General features: G+C 43.7%; 1 protein-coding gene across 4 annotated transcripts in view; it reads right to left on the reverse strand.

The window, feature by feature from the left end:
• kmt2bb (lysine (K)-specific methyltransferase 2Bb) overlaps positions 1-15,545 on the reverse strand; it is a 44,876-nt gene extending 29,331 nt beyond the window's left edge. For 2 of the 4 annotated variants that reach the window (XM_072691613.1, XM_072691612.1), the window contains exons 1-7: positions 15,185-15,545; positions 10,159-10,237; positions 6,592-9,891; positions 3,464-3,672; positions 2,445-2,567; positions 658-823; positions 294-501 (exon numbers count right to left, since the gene is read on the reverse strand). In XM_072691613.1, the coding sequence (XP_072547714.1) occupies positions 294-501; positions 658-823; positions 2,445-2,567; positions 3,464-3,672; positions 6,592-9,891; positions 10,159-10,237; positions 15,185-15,502 (4,403 nt within the window). In that variant the 5' untranslated portion in view covers positions 15,503-15,545. Of the gene's footprint in view, positions 1-293; positions 502-657; positions 824-2,444; positions 2,568-3,451; positions 3,673-6,591; positions 9,892-10,158; positions 10,238-15,184 lie in introns of all 4 variants that reach the window. The other 2 variants (XM_072691611.1, XM_072691610.1) reach the window with 1 other exon arrangement.
• Positions 15,546-15,814: the final 269 nt, after the last annotated feature.

A 15,814-nucleotide genomic window follows, 5' to 3' on the forward strand; every position in this document is an offset into this window, starting at 1 on the left:
CAGAAAGGCTGCAGTAACTGCAGATAACCACTCTGCACCACTGCAGTGAGCAGAACAGCAGCTCAGAATACACAACATGTCTAGCTTTGAGGCTGATAGGCTGCAACAGAAGACCATCTTGGGATCCATGCAGCGTTTCTATTAAAATGCTTAGTATTATTGCCAATTGGTTTTTACCAGCCAGGGATCATTTCAGGACTGAATGGGTGTGTCAGCTTACCCAGAGTGTAATGTACACTGTATATTATTGTATGTAATAACATATTGCTCAAACACATTCAGAAAGTACTTACACGCAGCACTGTCGTTTGGTGTTGGGCCCACCGAACTTGGGCTTGTCCAAGCAGTTCATGCACTTGCCGCAGTCCTCTTCATGAAGACAGCCCTTACACTCGCCACACCTTCGAGAGCGGAGCCCAAACATACCAACTCTACTCACTCTGCGAAACTTAGGTGTTCTTTGGAGAACGGGGCTGTCCGGGTCAGAGTGTGACTCAATATCTGGAAATGTACATAAAATATAGAGTACGTTTGGAAAATGTATGCATGATAAATTGCATGCATGCATAAGATCGTGTGTATGGAGCATCTACTGTAGATCATAAGCTGCAGCATGCATGCATTCTCTATACATGAGCTGCTTTTGTGTGCTGTTACCTTTATCAGCAGGTAAGGGGGAGATGCCTGATCTTTCATGCAGGGGGAGGGCACTGAGTCTGGGGATGTCATCAGGGATCATGGCTCGGGGCTGCCCCAAAACCACAGCTGCAGCTCTACAAACATGCTTGATGCGTGGCCCACCTCTGCCTTCTCCTTCAGGAGGCTAGAAAAGTCAAGAACATTCACAAATGCATGGCATAAGTGCTTATAGTACTACATATGTATCAGGAAGACTCAGGAAGAACCAACAGGTTTAGTACAAGCTGGGTACCATCACAAAGGGACCGAATGCCAAAGGACCGCAGGGCGGCAGGTTAAGTGGTCTCTGACCACTAAGCATGGTTATTGTGCTCTTTGATCACGCCACTTCATCATAAGGCGCTCCACCCTTTCCCCTTCCCTGAAGGCATGGTTGTAAATGTTCTCAGAATATTGTTTCCTCTTTCTGATCAAAGTTCACTGCAAGATATTTGCTGCTCCAAATAAAAAATGATAGCACTGGTATATCAATTTAGACATTCGCGAGGTTTGACAATATTCAAGGCAGCGCTAAACATACAGGACAATGTCTTGCGTCAGAGAATTTTGCTGCACGTCTAAGCGTAGTCCACTAGTCATCAATTCTTAAGCACAGGTTCTCAATCGCTACGCTTGTACTATTAGCCTGAGCGCTCAGTGTGTGCAATGACTGTATGAATGATACACACACAATATGTCCAAATGTTTGTAGACACCCATTTCTACTGAATTCAGGTGGCACCCATTGCTGACACAGGCACAGCACATTCACACATTGTCTAGTCCCTGAGTAGAGTAGTTTTGCCAATAGAATACCTGAACCTACTGACACCATGTCTACTGCCAGGCAAGGGCTAGAGGGGTATAAAGCCCCCAGCAGTGAGCTGTGGCGCGGTGGAGCTGTGTTTTCTGGAATGATGGAGCACCAGATTAGTTGGGGAAATTGGGGACGAGGTGGGGTGGTGTTCCTTCAATATCCTAACTCCGCTCATTAATGCTAATCACAGAATGTAAAATTGTATGATACTATACAACTCAATAATACTCACAGATGGATACAAATCACTCTGTATCGCTGGGTGACGTGTGTTCTACAAGCGCTGTCAAATTAAACACTGCACAGAATTTCCTATAGATAATTAGATTAAATGTCAAGGCTACACCGGCTGATAACCCCAGGTAGAGCAATCCAAAAAAGCAGCAGAATCCAGTGTCAGCTGTTGCAGTGATGACTCTGTGCAGTGCAGCAGCATCGGGGAAACAAGCTCGTTTTAGTGGTACAAACAGGCTTGAAACCTCAGAGAAGGTAAATAAAAATAAATTAAAAAAAGAAAAGACTCTCACCGATAAATGGCAGAGCCTAACAGCTCTTAGACTTAGTCTGCAACTTCAGTTCACAGGCATTTTAGAATTAAAAAAAAGATATAAGAACACAACCAATCCCTCTGTTTTACCTTTTTTTAAAGGAGAAGACATAACCAAATAATACATAATCGCTGCAGTCATGCAAAACCCTTGTATCTACATCTTTGCTGTTTTTTAACTATTTAAAACTGGCACTTGATATTTATATAATTTTCTGAATTTTATGGATGGACCAATAGAAATGTTCCAAAGTGGCTTGGAATACAGTCTTTTTACATTGTCTGATAAAAAGGCCTTTGGCCCCTTGGAAATAGCAACAACATGTCACTCATATAACTTCCTGTGTGTTGCAGGTTATATGTGTTAATTATAGGCAGAAAAAAAAACACCAAAGGCATTACCTGTTCTGAAGAGGCATCAGTCTTGTCAGTCTGATCAGTCCTGGTGGGGCTCGCATTCTGAAGGCACTCTTTTGGTTTTCTCCTCTCCCTCTTCGTAGCTGTAATTCCACCTTCTTTCAGGAGCTGTAAAGCCAAAGCATTAGCACAAAAACATAAATCAGTCCCACAGACCTTCAGGTATTGCATTTCAATGACGCTTCTCAGGTCTAAAATGACTGGACTAAACATTAGAAGAAATGCCCCCCCTCCAAAAAAAAAAAAAACCCAAACAAAAACAAAACAAAAACAGATTTATATACTCTAAAACTGCCATTACATTACTACCAGCCATGCCCTTCTTTCTGTACAGTTTTAGACTGAGAGACAGTGGCCCACTTGTTTGTGTACATCATCTAGAGCTAGACCATCAATTAGTCCTGAAGAGCTAGTGCACAGCAGGGTTTGACCATTCCCTCCCTTGTTTACAAAAACACTTCATCTGTTGCTATTTATATATAAAATGAAGCTACTATATATATATATATATATATATATATATATATATATATATATATATATATATATATATATATATATATATTTATAATATTTTATATATTATAAAATTATATTTTATATATTATATTTTATAATTTTTATATATATATATAATTTATTTATTTCAGTGTATTTGCAATACAACACTGGTATACTGAGTGGCATACAACCTCCATCACTACATCACTGTACCTACATACCCTCTTACCAGCACCACACATAACTTGTCAGTTATAATTACATAATTGGTTAGCTTGGACATTACAACACACAGACTACAGTCAGTAATTCTATACCTATAGGATGCATCTGCACCTGTAGGCAGACCTCATATGGCTTCTTTGTCAAAGTGAACTAAACATCTAAAGACTCTCAACAAATTTTGTTCCAGTGTGAATCTTAAATGTGTTGCTTGTTTTATGTTAATCTGTCCACATACCAGCAAAGTAACACACAAGTTGTATAATTACCCCAAGTCTTACCCCTGATGACTTGAGCTGTTTCTGCTGATCTATCTTGATGAGCTGAACCTTGGCTTTCTTGAGGAGGTTGAGCATATGCTTGTTGGCGCCTGTGAGACGGGGGCGCTGTGTGGCACCTCTCTCCTCCGAGCCAACACAGTCACCACTGGTCTTCTTATCAAGCTTTTTTTCTAATTTCCGATCTTCCCCCCGAAGCATTTTCTCGATATCTAATGTGTGGAGAAGAAAACGTTTTTTATAATTACATGTGGATAACAGCAGTGTAATAGTCCACAAAATTCACAATTCCTTTTCACATGATTCAGTGGTATTTAGATTTTTTTAACCATAACATTAGCACCAAAGCAAAAAAAAACAAAAAACAAAACAACATTGATTATAGTCATCTACAGTGGCATCTGACAAAATGTGGGTCAGTTCTTGAAGGGAGGGAAAATGGGCTCGCGTAAGAATCTGAGCCACTGTGACATGGACCAAATTGTGCTGACTAGACGACTGAGTCAGAGCATCTCCTAAACATCAGGCAGGTCTTGTTGGGTCAGCATCTACCAAAAGCGGTTTAAGAAAGGACAACCAGTAAACCAGCAAAAGGGTCATGAGCACCTAAGGCTCACAGATGTGATTCCTGGAGGGCCCACCTCACAACTTAGAGGACAACAGGATCTGCTGCTAACATCTTGGTTCCAGATACCACAGGACACCTTCAGAGGCCTTGTGGAGTCCATGCCTTGAATACTCAGATCTGTTGGGGCAGCACTACTTGATTTTAGGTAGGTGGTGCTAATGTTATGGATGATTGGTGTGCACAATACACTTTGAGACTTCAGAATGGTACACTGATCTGAATTACTAGACACAAACTAATATGTTAGCCCAAAGCTAACACATACGGCAAGAGCTAAAACACTAGCCGCGACACAACAGTTCAGTCCAACATTTTCACAGACATGGCAGTGCAGTCTATGTTGTAAAGAGAATACAAATCCAGTCTATGTGCTGCTCAGTATGAAGTGTCATCCATCAGAAATTCACAAATGAAAGGTTCATGTGTTCCTATATTACAGAAAATAACATGACAATATTTCATTACCTCAGTGTTACAGGCAGGGATACTGCTAATGATAATGTTTACTAAGCAAACCTGATCAAAACTGATCAACACAATCGTCATGCAAAACTCGGCAAATCCACACAGACACACTTCATTGGCTAATCCACCTTAAGTTAGCGAATTAAAGAAGCTGTATGCAATCTTAATACACTTTCTGTAAAATTCAGCATATGTTTCCTCCAGGTTCACTAGCCTTCCAGTGTGTTTTTTGAACTTGGTGGTGGTTGTACTCAGCACTGGCTGAGACAGATAAACACTTTTCCAGCCAATCAGCAGCAGGAGATATGAAGGGAGATATGGATTTGTTTTGCTGTTGAGATCAAAGATCAATTTGATATTCATCATATCAAAATATCAGTTTCCAGAATCACAGACTGTGCCTTTAAAGTAAAACCTCTAGCTTTAACTTGATATATGAAACATCACAAATACCCTGTCGTTCACATAGAGCTACACCCTTCCATATAGCAACATTGTGTAGCACCTTAAAACAACAGCTTCAAAATCATGTTGATGGTCCACTGACTTGCATTAGGGAGAACAACGCTTCTATCCTTACTATGCCAGGCTCAGCAACGCTCCCGTGCACTGCATAACGCTGTGCAACCAGAGTCATATTTATGTAAAATCCTGTAGTATTGCTCCACCATCTCCGTCCACATGCTTCTTTCACTTTCAGTGACGGTTCTGTATCTCTCAGCTTGTCCACAAAGGCATAAAGCATGTCCTTTACGGGTGGCTCAACGTGCAAATTACACTTTCCCATTGTAGGGGTGCCCACGAGCAAGAAATACCAGCTCTCGCATGACACTGAAGCAAAAACGGATCAGTGGTTACTTTTAATGATCCTGCTTTCAGGCTAAATCACAGGGGACAGATTGTACTACTCAGACTGGGTACGTTTAACATGGGGACGTGGGGTATTGTACATATTATCAGTGTATAAGAATCTCTGTGATTTCAGTCCTGCCAAAAAACTGTCCTGTCAGTCATTTTCCTGGCTGTATGCTCCCACGTCACTAAAGCATCCAGCACCTTTCATCTGCTATAAAAACAAAGCATGGAAAGAACCAAACTGCCATGTCTGTAAATGTCCAGTTATATCGTGTTAGGAGACACTCCTAGCCTAGTGATTTAAGAGTATGTGGGTGAGCAGCACTGCAATAGGATTTTATTTACTGGCATATACTTTTATAACTCCAGGCTGTAGTCCATCTGTTTCTCTGCATACTCTGTTAGCATCGTTTCACCCTGTTCTTTAATGGGCACGACCACCACAGGACTGACCACCACAGAGCAGGTTTTATTTGGGAGGTGGTCATTCTCAGCACTGCAGTGACACTGAAATAGTGGTGGTGTGTTCAAAGTGTGTGTCGGGCTGGTACGAGTGGATCAGACACAACAGTGCTGCTGGAGTGTTTAAACACCTCAGGGTCACTGCTGGACTGAGAACAGGCCACCAACCAGAAATATCCAGCGTCCTGTGACCACTGATGAAGGACTAGACGATGACCAAGACAAACTGTGCAGCAACAGATGAGCTTCTGTCTCTGACTTTAAAACTACAAGGTGGACCAACTGGGTAGAAGTGTAATAACAGTGGACAGTAAGTGGACAGACATGGTGTTTAAAAACTCCAGCAGCACTGCTGTGTCTAATCCACTTGTATCAGCGCTACACACAGTACTAACACACCACCAACCAAATAACAGCTGCTCCGTGGTGGTCCTGTGGGATCCTGACCATTGAAGAACAGGGTGAAAGCACTGTAATAAAGTATGCAGAGAAACAGATGGACTACAGTCTGGAATTACAGAACTACACAGAGCTACATAGGTCACACACCTATATGGTCAGTGGAAGTTGATATAATGGACAATGAGCTGATATTAATATTAAGGCTGATCAGTGCAGGCTACTACCATCATCGCTCTTCCAATGAGATGCAGCTGAAGATACAGGAAAATAAAGAATGAGAAGCTGAATAGAAGAGCAAACGTGTATCTGAGAAGCTTACCCATGCATTTGTTGGGAAGAGAAATGTCTGTGTGGATGGAGAACTCATCTGGCATCTCCTCCCCCTGCTCCTCCTGTTGCTGTGCCAGTAGCTTGGAGCTGAGAGCGTGCATGCAGATGGACACTTTTCGAACAACTCCAGGGGTGTCCAGATCCTCGATCTTCAGTTTAGCTTTCTCCCTCTCAATGTCAGAAAGAGACTGAATCAAGTCGGCGTCCTCCTCCAGCTCTCCCGTTTGCACTTCAGTAGGATGTGATTCCTTCCCCGTTTCTCCCGTTGCGACCTTTTTCTGACTCTTACTAGTAAGGCCAAAGCTTAGTTTATCCGTCAGTTTCTTATCCAGCTTCGGGTTTGACGGCTGCTTCTTAACACTCTTTTTCTTCTTCTGAGAAGAATCGATCAATGAATCGAATGAGAAATCTTTGGCAGACAGCAAGGCCTCATACTCCTTTTCAATGTCCTGGTTGAAGTTGTACACCTCACCTCCCACAGGCTCCAACACCTGCCAGTTGAAACTGGGGTCTCGGAGAAGTGACGGTCTCTTGCCAGGGAACGTTTCTCCACCTAAGCTCTCTACGTCTAGAGAATCTACTGGCTCTGCCTTGGATTCTTCAGCAGAAGACAAATCCAGATCCAGCTGAGCTTCAGGCAGGAGGAGATCTTCCTCATCCTGTGGCTGAGGGGACTCTGCCTCACTTCTCTCACCACTCTCTCGTTTCTTTGCCTTCTGCAGCCCTCCCAGCAGGTGGCCTTTCTTCTGCCTCCGTGGCAGATCAGACATGTCCGAGTCATCCATGAACCTCTTCGGCGTTTTGATCACTCGTGAGGAACGGGCACTAACTACAGGCATTATGAAATGCTTGATGTTTTTAACAAATTTGGTTTTACCTGGCTGAACATCAGCAGGATCAAGATCTGCCTTTTCATTCACAGGTTCCTTCTCTTCTTCATCAGCATTAGGCACCTCAGGGTCCTTTTCCGCTTGCCGGGCGGAATCCTCCTCCTCTTCCTCCTCCTCATTTCTTATGCTTTCAAGAGACTGAGGAAGACTCTGGGAAACCTGTTGCTTTTTGTACTTTGTCTTCAGAATGCCAACCAGTTTTGGTCCTGCTGGCTCAGAGGCACCTGTTGGTGAGCAAGCTTCGCCCCCTGTTCTGCTTTCAGTTACGGGTTTTAGTGGCAGCTTTTGTTTGCGAGGTCTAAACCTCTGTCCTATCAAGGCTCTGCGCCTCTTTCTGATTTGCTTGAATGGTTTCTTGACCGGACGAGGAGGCGGTGCTTCTTCTGTGACTGGAGGCTCCAAAACCAAAACTTCAGCTTCCTTCGTCAATAGTGTGTCCTCTGGCTTGACGTCCGGCTGCGTTTCTGCTACAGGATGAGGTTGAGGGTGAAGTGCGGCACTATCAGTGATCGTGGGTTCAGTAGCTTCAGCCAAAGGTGCTTCACAAGACAGATGACCCTCTGGAGCAGGTAATGCCTGTGGTGGTTTTCTTGAAAACGATCTCCTGATTTTTGAGAGACCAGCCAGACCAGAGTACTTCCTTGGTTTCGTTTGGTCACACGACTTTGGCAGTCCCTCTGCTGTAGGTTCGGATTCAGCGACTTCAGTGGTTTCTGGTTCAGCAGTCATTTCAGGATCAGGATTCACATCAGAAGCAGACGCTTTGGGTTTTTGCTTACGTACTGACCAAGGTTTATGCTTACGCTTCTTCTTAGCTGTGATTTGGCTCAGTTTGGGCTTAAACTTAGGCTTCACTTTGGGTGTTGGAAGGGCAGTAGTTTCCACCTGGTTCTCCGGTGCTTCTGCCGAAGAATGACTCTCATCAGCTTCAGCAGAGGGCTCTTTAATGTCAGGCGTAGCTGTGACCTCCTGGATTGAAGATGGTTGCTTTAAATGGTTGTGTTTTCTCGGTGAGGTTACAACTTTTACCTGATTTGGAGAAATTATATCTGCACTAATTACGTCCGAATCAGTCTGCGCAGTCTGCTTAGGATCTGACCCAACGTCAAGCTCCTCTTCAATTTTTCTAGGGGTCTCCCCATCTTCCTCAGCGCCGTCTGCATTTTGTAGGGTTTTGGGAATGTCCTGAACAGTGGGTTTCTCACTTTCTGCTGGCGGTGGAGTGTCCTGAATATCTGAAGTTTCCGCAGCATCAGATGCACATTTTGGCTCTGTGGAAACATGTACCCCCTCTGCACATTCAGAGGGAAGGTCTGTCTCTTTGCTAAGGCTCTCTGGTGCTTTGCTTAGATTTTCCTGGGTTTGTGGGTTTATTGTCTTGCTTTTGCACTTTACCAGCGTTAGGGTCCAAATAAATTTACTGCGTTTCTTCCGTGACCTGGCTTTCGGGTTCCGTATTCTCGTCAGTTTTAATCCCGGGATTCCCACAAACTCTTTCTCTATGGACTGCATCTCTGTAGAGTCACCTGCTGGCTGCTCAGACAAAAGATTGTGGTTCTCTCTAACCTTTTCTGAGACTTTATCTTTGCGGTGTCTTTTCTTTTTTTTCCCCTTTTTCTTCTTGAAAGGTGGTATAGACTCCCCAATTGTTGACACTTCTAATAACGACTCTGCCAACTTCCCTTCAGTGGTTTTATCTCCCACTTCTTGAGCATGAGTAGATTCTGTTCGGTGGCGTCTCCGAATCACAAGCTTTTTCACTTCAGCACTTTCTTTTGAGGCACTGCTTGTTGGTTCTGACTTCTGTTCGTCATTTTTGGGCTCTACGGGGTCACTGCCTGGCGCGGGTTGAGATTTGCGGGCAGATTTCCTCAATTTCTCCTTGTTGTTTTGGTCACCAAACTCTGTTTCAGGTAATTTCTGAGGAATGGGTTCTGCTTTTTTGTCAGCAGACCTCCCTCGTCTCCTTGTATTAACCTGTTCCGTCACTTCACCAGAAGCTCCATCTGTTGCTTGTGTAACTCCTTTTAATTTTACATGTGCACACGAGTCTACAGCACCTTGTGTTTCTTTAGCTTCAGATGGGACTTTGAGTCCTTTTGGTTTTCTTTCGGACTTCTGGTGCGATGCAGTATCCACCTTCACTCTCTTTTTAGTCACCAGCTTGATAGTGATCCGTGGAGTTAACGGTTCTTCTTTCAGAGAGTCTCTTCCTCGTCTGGGCTTCAAGGGCTTCTCTGAGCCAGGACCACCGTCTTCAATTGACACAGCATTACTATGTAGTTCCAGTGTAGATCCTGAATCACCGTGAAGTGTTTGCCCATTCTCCACATGTGTGGCTGCTGCTGGAGATGGTCTCTGACGTACCCTTTTTGTTGGTTTTGTTGATGCTCTATTTCCTGCAACATTATTTAAAAGAGAGAAGCCTCAATCATGACCTGCACTTTTTTTTAAATGAGCCAAATACAATATCAAAGTAGTCATTTTTATCCTTTACTTCACTACAAAATACTTTCTAATTAAATGCTAAGCATAACAGAGGTCGCCAAGTTCACATTTTTGCTGATAGAGATCAATATCACCAGCTACTGACCAGTTAAAACAACATGAAAGAACTTCCTCATTAGAACAACACTGTAATCTAGATGTTTTCCCCCCTCACTTACGTTTGGGAGGATTCCGCCTCGACTGTTCAGGAACACCGCTGCTTTCCTTTTCAGCTTCAAAGCCTCTGAATTCAGCTCCCTGAAATTTATACAAACAGGACAGGTTTTATTTAACATGTAGAATAAATAACATGGATTTTATTAAAAGTATTATACCTTACAGCAGGGCTGGACACTATTATATTACATTGTCACAATGCAACATTATATGCTTTTGTGAATTTATCATAGATATACTTTTATAATATTATTATTACTACCATTAACTTTCATTATTTTTCACCATGCTCTACTATGATTAGATTAGTTATATTCTATTATGTACCTGTATTCTAACAGTTTGGTACAGTGACTTTTTAATCAATCATTTATTAGCAGTTTTGATTACAGGAGGATAGATGGCTCCCCCCTTGCAAGTCTTGGTTCCTCCCAAGGTTTCTTTCTGCAGCTCTGAAGACGTTTTCTCCTGCCACTGTCCCCTTTGGCTGCTGGCTGGAGTCTTAATGTTTTCACATTTAATGATTTGTGTTTTACATTTATGTTTTAAGTGGGTAGATATGAAATGCACCATTCACAGAAACAACTGTTCACTCTGGTGGTGATAGGAACCAGATCTCAAACATCTAGTGCCTCCAAAAAGACAAAAACGTTCTTTAGAATTTTTTTTTTTTTTAATTCTCTCTCTGGGCATCATCGACATAAATGTACCAAATTTTTGGCCTAAAATCTTTTTTTTTTATTTTTTTTATATAAATGCAGACATATGCAGGTGATCTTGATCATTTTGGATTGCAAATATAATGTCTATATTTCATCACTGTGCAGAAATTCAAGTTACAATGCACCATTTCTACAATTCTTGTAATACAAAAGAATTACAGGAATTTTCACCAGGAATTAATGATCCAACATGAGACGATATTAATAGTACACTCAGTGTGTGCCCAAAAATGGAGTGACATCTGGTAGATCTTATGTAAAAACAGGACTGTGTAAATTTTTTTCTTTTGTATCTAGCTGCAAAAGGTTGTAGGATTGAATTAAATTCACCCCACATGAAACTGCACATCCTTTCATGTGATTATTGCGCATACCTACACTGCAAAAATGACACTGAAGCAATATTTTGTGCAGCCCTACGTCAAGCTACTCTGAATAACTGTTTACATCTTGCCAATTTAACTGAACAGAAACACTGAAGGTCACTGGAACACCCCTTTAAGTTTAAGCACACTGTAATAGTCAGTTTTGCTGATATTCATGTAGAGTAAGGCTCTGAACAGTCTATTCAAATCTGCATTAGGAAAATCAGCAATAATTATGCAGAGTGTGCTTCAAGTCTCTGACTTGATATTCGGATTCTCTGAATGCAGAGTTTCACATCATGAATGCAGGACCTCCCCTTTATACATGCTTTGGCCTGGTAGACCACCAGTAACACGTTCTGTGTCAGATACATTTATGTTGCATGCATAAGTCTACATGAAACCCTATGGCATTCTAACATAATGCTGGACACAGATAGATATTGAATACATATCTTTATAAAAATAAATTGCACTTTAAAAACTTTAAAAACCTAAAAAAAACAACAAAAAAAAAAAAACACTTTACCAGGCATGCATTAAACATAATAAAAATATATAAATACATTTTATACAAACATTTGGACTGCCGATTACCCAACCCCTCACCACCATCACACGCGATGCCCCCGACACCAGTGAGGGTGGACTAGCACACACCCCCTCTAATGCGTGCACAGTCAAGCCGCTTATTTTTCGTACTGCCGCCGATGCAACACCGCCGGAAACCAACACGCTCCAACACATCAGTCTGCAGACGCCAGCGACGGCCAGCACTGCAACGAAGCAATGTAGGGGAGAGCGCCATGGAGAGAGCAAGGCGTAGGCTGTTGATGGCTAGTAGCATAACCGGGATTCAAACCAGCGATTCTCTGACCATAGGGACAGCGGCTTAGGTCGCTGGACCACCCGGGGCTCCCATGTACTCGTTACCATTTACCGTAGTCTTTTATTAAACACAACAACCTTTGCTCCAAGTCCCCATGCACCCTTGGGTGGGTAAAAATAATATTAACCAGTAATACCATTCTCCACCGTCTCCTTCCATCACTTTCACTCAGCTAGCTCAGAGACCCTGTCTCTACACATAGTATTTTTTTTTTAAACAAAAATCTTGATGTTTAAGAAACAACACTGATCAAAATTAGAGAACACTTTCAGATAACTCCCAGTTATTGCTGTTAATCTGGCACCTGGTGCTAATTTCCCTAATGATCTGACAAATCCCATTTAACTGGCAGCCAGACCTTCCAGTTTTCACTGATTCTGCAAGATGGTGAGCCGTCCCAAAGTGACCGAAACCCTCCGGCAGCAGGGTTGTCCAGGTGAAGGCCAAAGGGATGTCCCCATCAGCCATGGCACAAGAAGTTGGTCGTTGCAAATCTGTAATTTGTAGAATATTGCATCTTCACAACGTCACAAACTCATTTAAGGCCGCCAAGAACGCTGCTCGTCCACAAAAGACAAATGCAAGACAGGACAGACTAATTCGGAGAAGCTCCGAAGGGCAATCGGTTCAGCGGGGTCTCAACGTTTATGAGCATCCGGACTAAAAGTCCGCTCTGCAGTGACCAAACCTCTTATTAGCGGAAAGAGTCAAACGGCTAGACTCAGCTTTGCTGAGGAGCATGTTGTGTGGACAGAGGAGAAGCGGTCCAGAGTTCACTTTAGTGATGTAAGCGAGTTAAATTGGGAAACCGGGAAAGACTGAACCCAAAGTGTGTAAAGCCGGCAGTGACAGGTGGAGGAGGAAGCGTCGGGCTTGCAGTGAATGCAAATGTTTATCAGAACTTTCTTCGACAGCGCGCTCATCACCCAATCAGCCGGCTATTTTCATACAGGACAACGCCCCCGTCACACAGCGAAACGGAGAAAGCAGTTCCTTGAAACTGAAAACACTGGAATAATGAAATGGTCCAGATCTTAACCCAATAGGAGACCTTTGGGAAATCATTGGAAACAAAGTTATGGCCAAGAAACTCACAGCAGTCACCGAACTGTGGAGGAGACTGGAAGAAGCGTGGACCAGAATCACAGCAGAGCGGCGCGAGAGACTAGTGATGTCCTGCGGCCTGAGCTGAGCAATGAGGATTACGTTATTTCTAAAAAAAAAAATTTGATTTTGATCTCCAGGATATGCATGATATAAAAAAATAAGTCCTTTGCAAAAGAAAACTTCAGAATTTTGAAAAGAAAAAATAATATATTCATCAGCTCTAAAGTAAAATGATGAAGAAAGGTTCAGGTTTCTGATTTTTGTGTAAGTAAATATTAAAATTTAAGTTTTAAATCTAATGTGTGACCATGGGCCATGTTTCCCCCCTTATGCAGAAAGGTCAGATTTTCATGCTCTTGTTCCTCCCGAAGCTCACGTTCAGACGACTCTCGGGTGAATCTGATTGGCCTAATAGTGAAACAGGTTTTTGCACAAATCTGCCACGTTGTGTCTCAGCCAAATTTCCAATTCCCATAACACTGCATCAGAGCTCAACAGTTTCACTATTGTTTTTTTTATTTTTTATTAACAAGCATATTTTCACTGGACAGTTTTAGTATCTGCATTTAAGCTAAGTCTTATTAATGTAATGCAAATACATGTAAAACTACTCTATCTAATCTCCATATTTTACAAATGGTATTAAATCAGCAGCAGCACATTTATATACAGAATAGTGGAGGTCAGCACTGACCCAAATCCCCATATAGCTGCAATGAATCTGCAATACTTTTACTTCTTTAGTTTTTAATTAATCAAGTAAGGAGTATTTTATAATAATAACAACATGACTAAAAAAAAAAGATCCTTAAACACTTGGACAGTTTTCAAGGCCCATGTTAAACGTAAGACCATTATCCATAAGCCCCCAATTCCCATATCACTGCATAGAAAGTTAGTCTCTATTAGATTAAACCAACATAAACTAGTATTTTTATATTAATAACGAGACTGAAAGGACCCTAAAACTGAGATCCTAGATCCTAAAGACCCTAAAACTGAGCCTCACTGACACAGCAAGGTCCTCTCCCATAATACTGTCCTGCATCCGTCAGTTTGATGCTGTTTACAGGAGCATTAATAAAAGCTCAGGATTCACAGGACATATCTGCACCTGAAGCACAGCAGAGATGCCACAAGGTGGGTGCAGACCCCCGACCCCCCCACTCCCCTCCCAGGCTCAAAGGTGGTCTGGTCTCGCCATGGAGATGCATCCTCAATCTGCACTGCAGGTCATCCAGGGCTCCCATCAACAATCTGTGGCAGAGGCATCGCCTAACCTGCTGGAGCTGAGCCCCTATCCCTGCCCCTCTGCTCCACGCACATGCGAGCAGCTTTCATTCAAAAACAGCACGCTGACTTCCACAGCGGTGCAGGGGGTGCAGGGGGTCTCACCGTGCACGCGCACTCAAAACAAACTCGCCCCTTATCGTGATGCTAGCAATAAGTGTCCAGTTGGTCTCAGGAGCAAAACGCACACCTTGTGCTGTTAGCTAGCTACAATGCTACAGTAGCTCGCCCCCTCCCCCTCCATGATAACACACACACACACGCACGCGCACACACACACACACACACAGGGCAGCAGCCTGTTGTAAGGCAGCACAAAAACACTGCTTCTGATAGCAGAATTGCACAGCTGGCGCATGAACTGTAGCTAAACCCACCGGACCGTCAACTTACCCCCCTTTGGCTCCCTAATTTTTGTGCGCATTAAAGGGAGCTGCTATCAGATCCGGTGCGCCTGCTAGTCCTTGTAGCTCGGCAATACCCCGCCTCCTAATGTCCATTTTGTTCAAACGGCTGTAGCTCCATTGCACGGCTCATAACAAGCCCCAGAAACTTAGCTAGCCAAGTTGCACTCCGCCGTCGCTGGGCCTGTGTGCTCCAGCAGCGCCGCGCGCGCGCAGAGCTAACCGGAGGCACCGGCGCCCCCTTCACTCACCTCCTCGCTCCCGCTCGAGCTGTATCCAGCCTCGCCGAGGCTCTTGTAGCCCGCCTCGATCCCGAGCAGGCGCAAGTGAGGCTGGTCCTCGGCGCACGCAAGCGGCGGGCAGATGGGCCTCGGGCCTCCTCCTCCTCCGCCGCCACCGACCTCGTCGGCCCCGCAGCGGCCGAGCTGCCATCGCTTCTCGGAGCGCAGGCGGCTCCGCGAGGACCACGGGCGTCCTGGGAAGCGGCCCCGCGCTGCGCCCATCCCCACAGCGCCCGCGCCTCCAGCGGCAGCCGCGGTCGCCGATCCGCAACCCGCTGCCGCCATCATAGCTTCGACAACAACAGCGACAGATTAGCAACTCAGGCTTGAGTGAAGAGGGGGAAGCGCCAGATCTGAGGGGGGTGGAGGGAGGGTGTGTGTGTGTAGGGGGGTGTTAGGCGCTGAAGCTCTCTGGGAAATGGAGGCTTTACTGTTAGTGCAGCAGTGAACACACAGGGCCAGTTTCAGCTCCCTTTTAGCTGCAAAAAGAGAAATATGTTAAGAAGTACTTTAGCAGTTCATTACAGTAATTACACTTATTTAATTATTGTATTTAATTAATATAATTATTTTATATTGAGATTTGTAGACGTTTTTAAA

The sequence above is a fragment of the Salminus brasiliensis genome, chromosome 11 (genome assembly GCF_030463535.1).
Source record: "Salminus brasiliensis chromosome 11, fSalBra1.hap2, whole genome shotgun sequence".
NCBI classification, from domain to species: domain Eukaryota; kingdom Metazoa; phylum Chordata; class Actinopteri; order Characiformes; family Bryconidae; genus Salminus; species Salminus brasiliensis.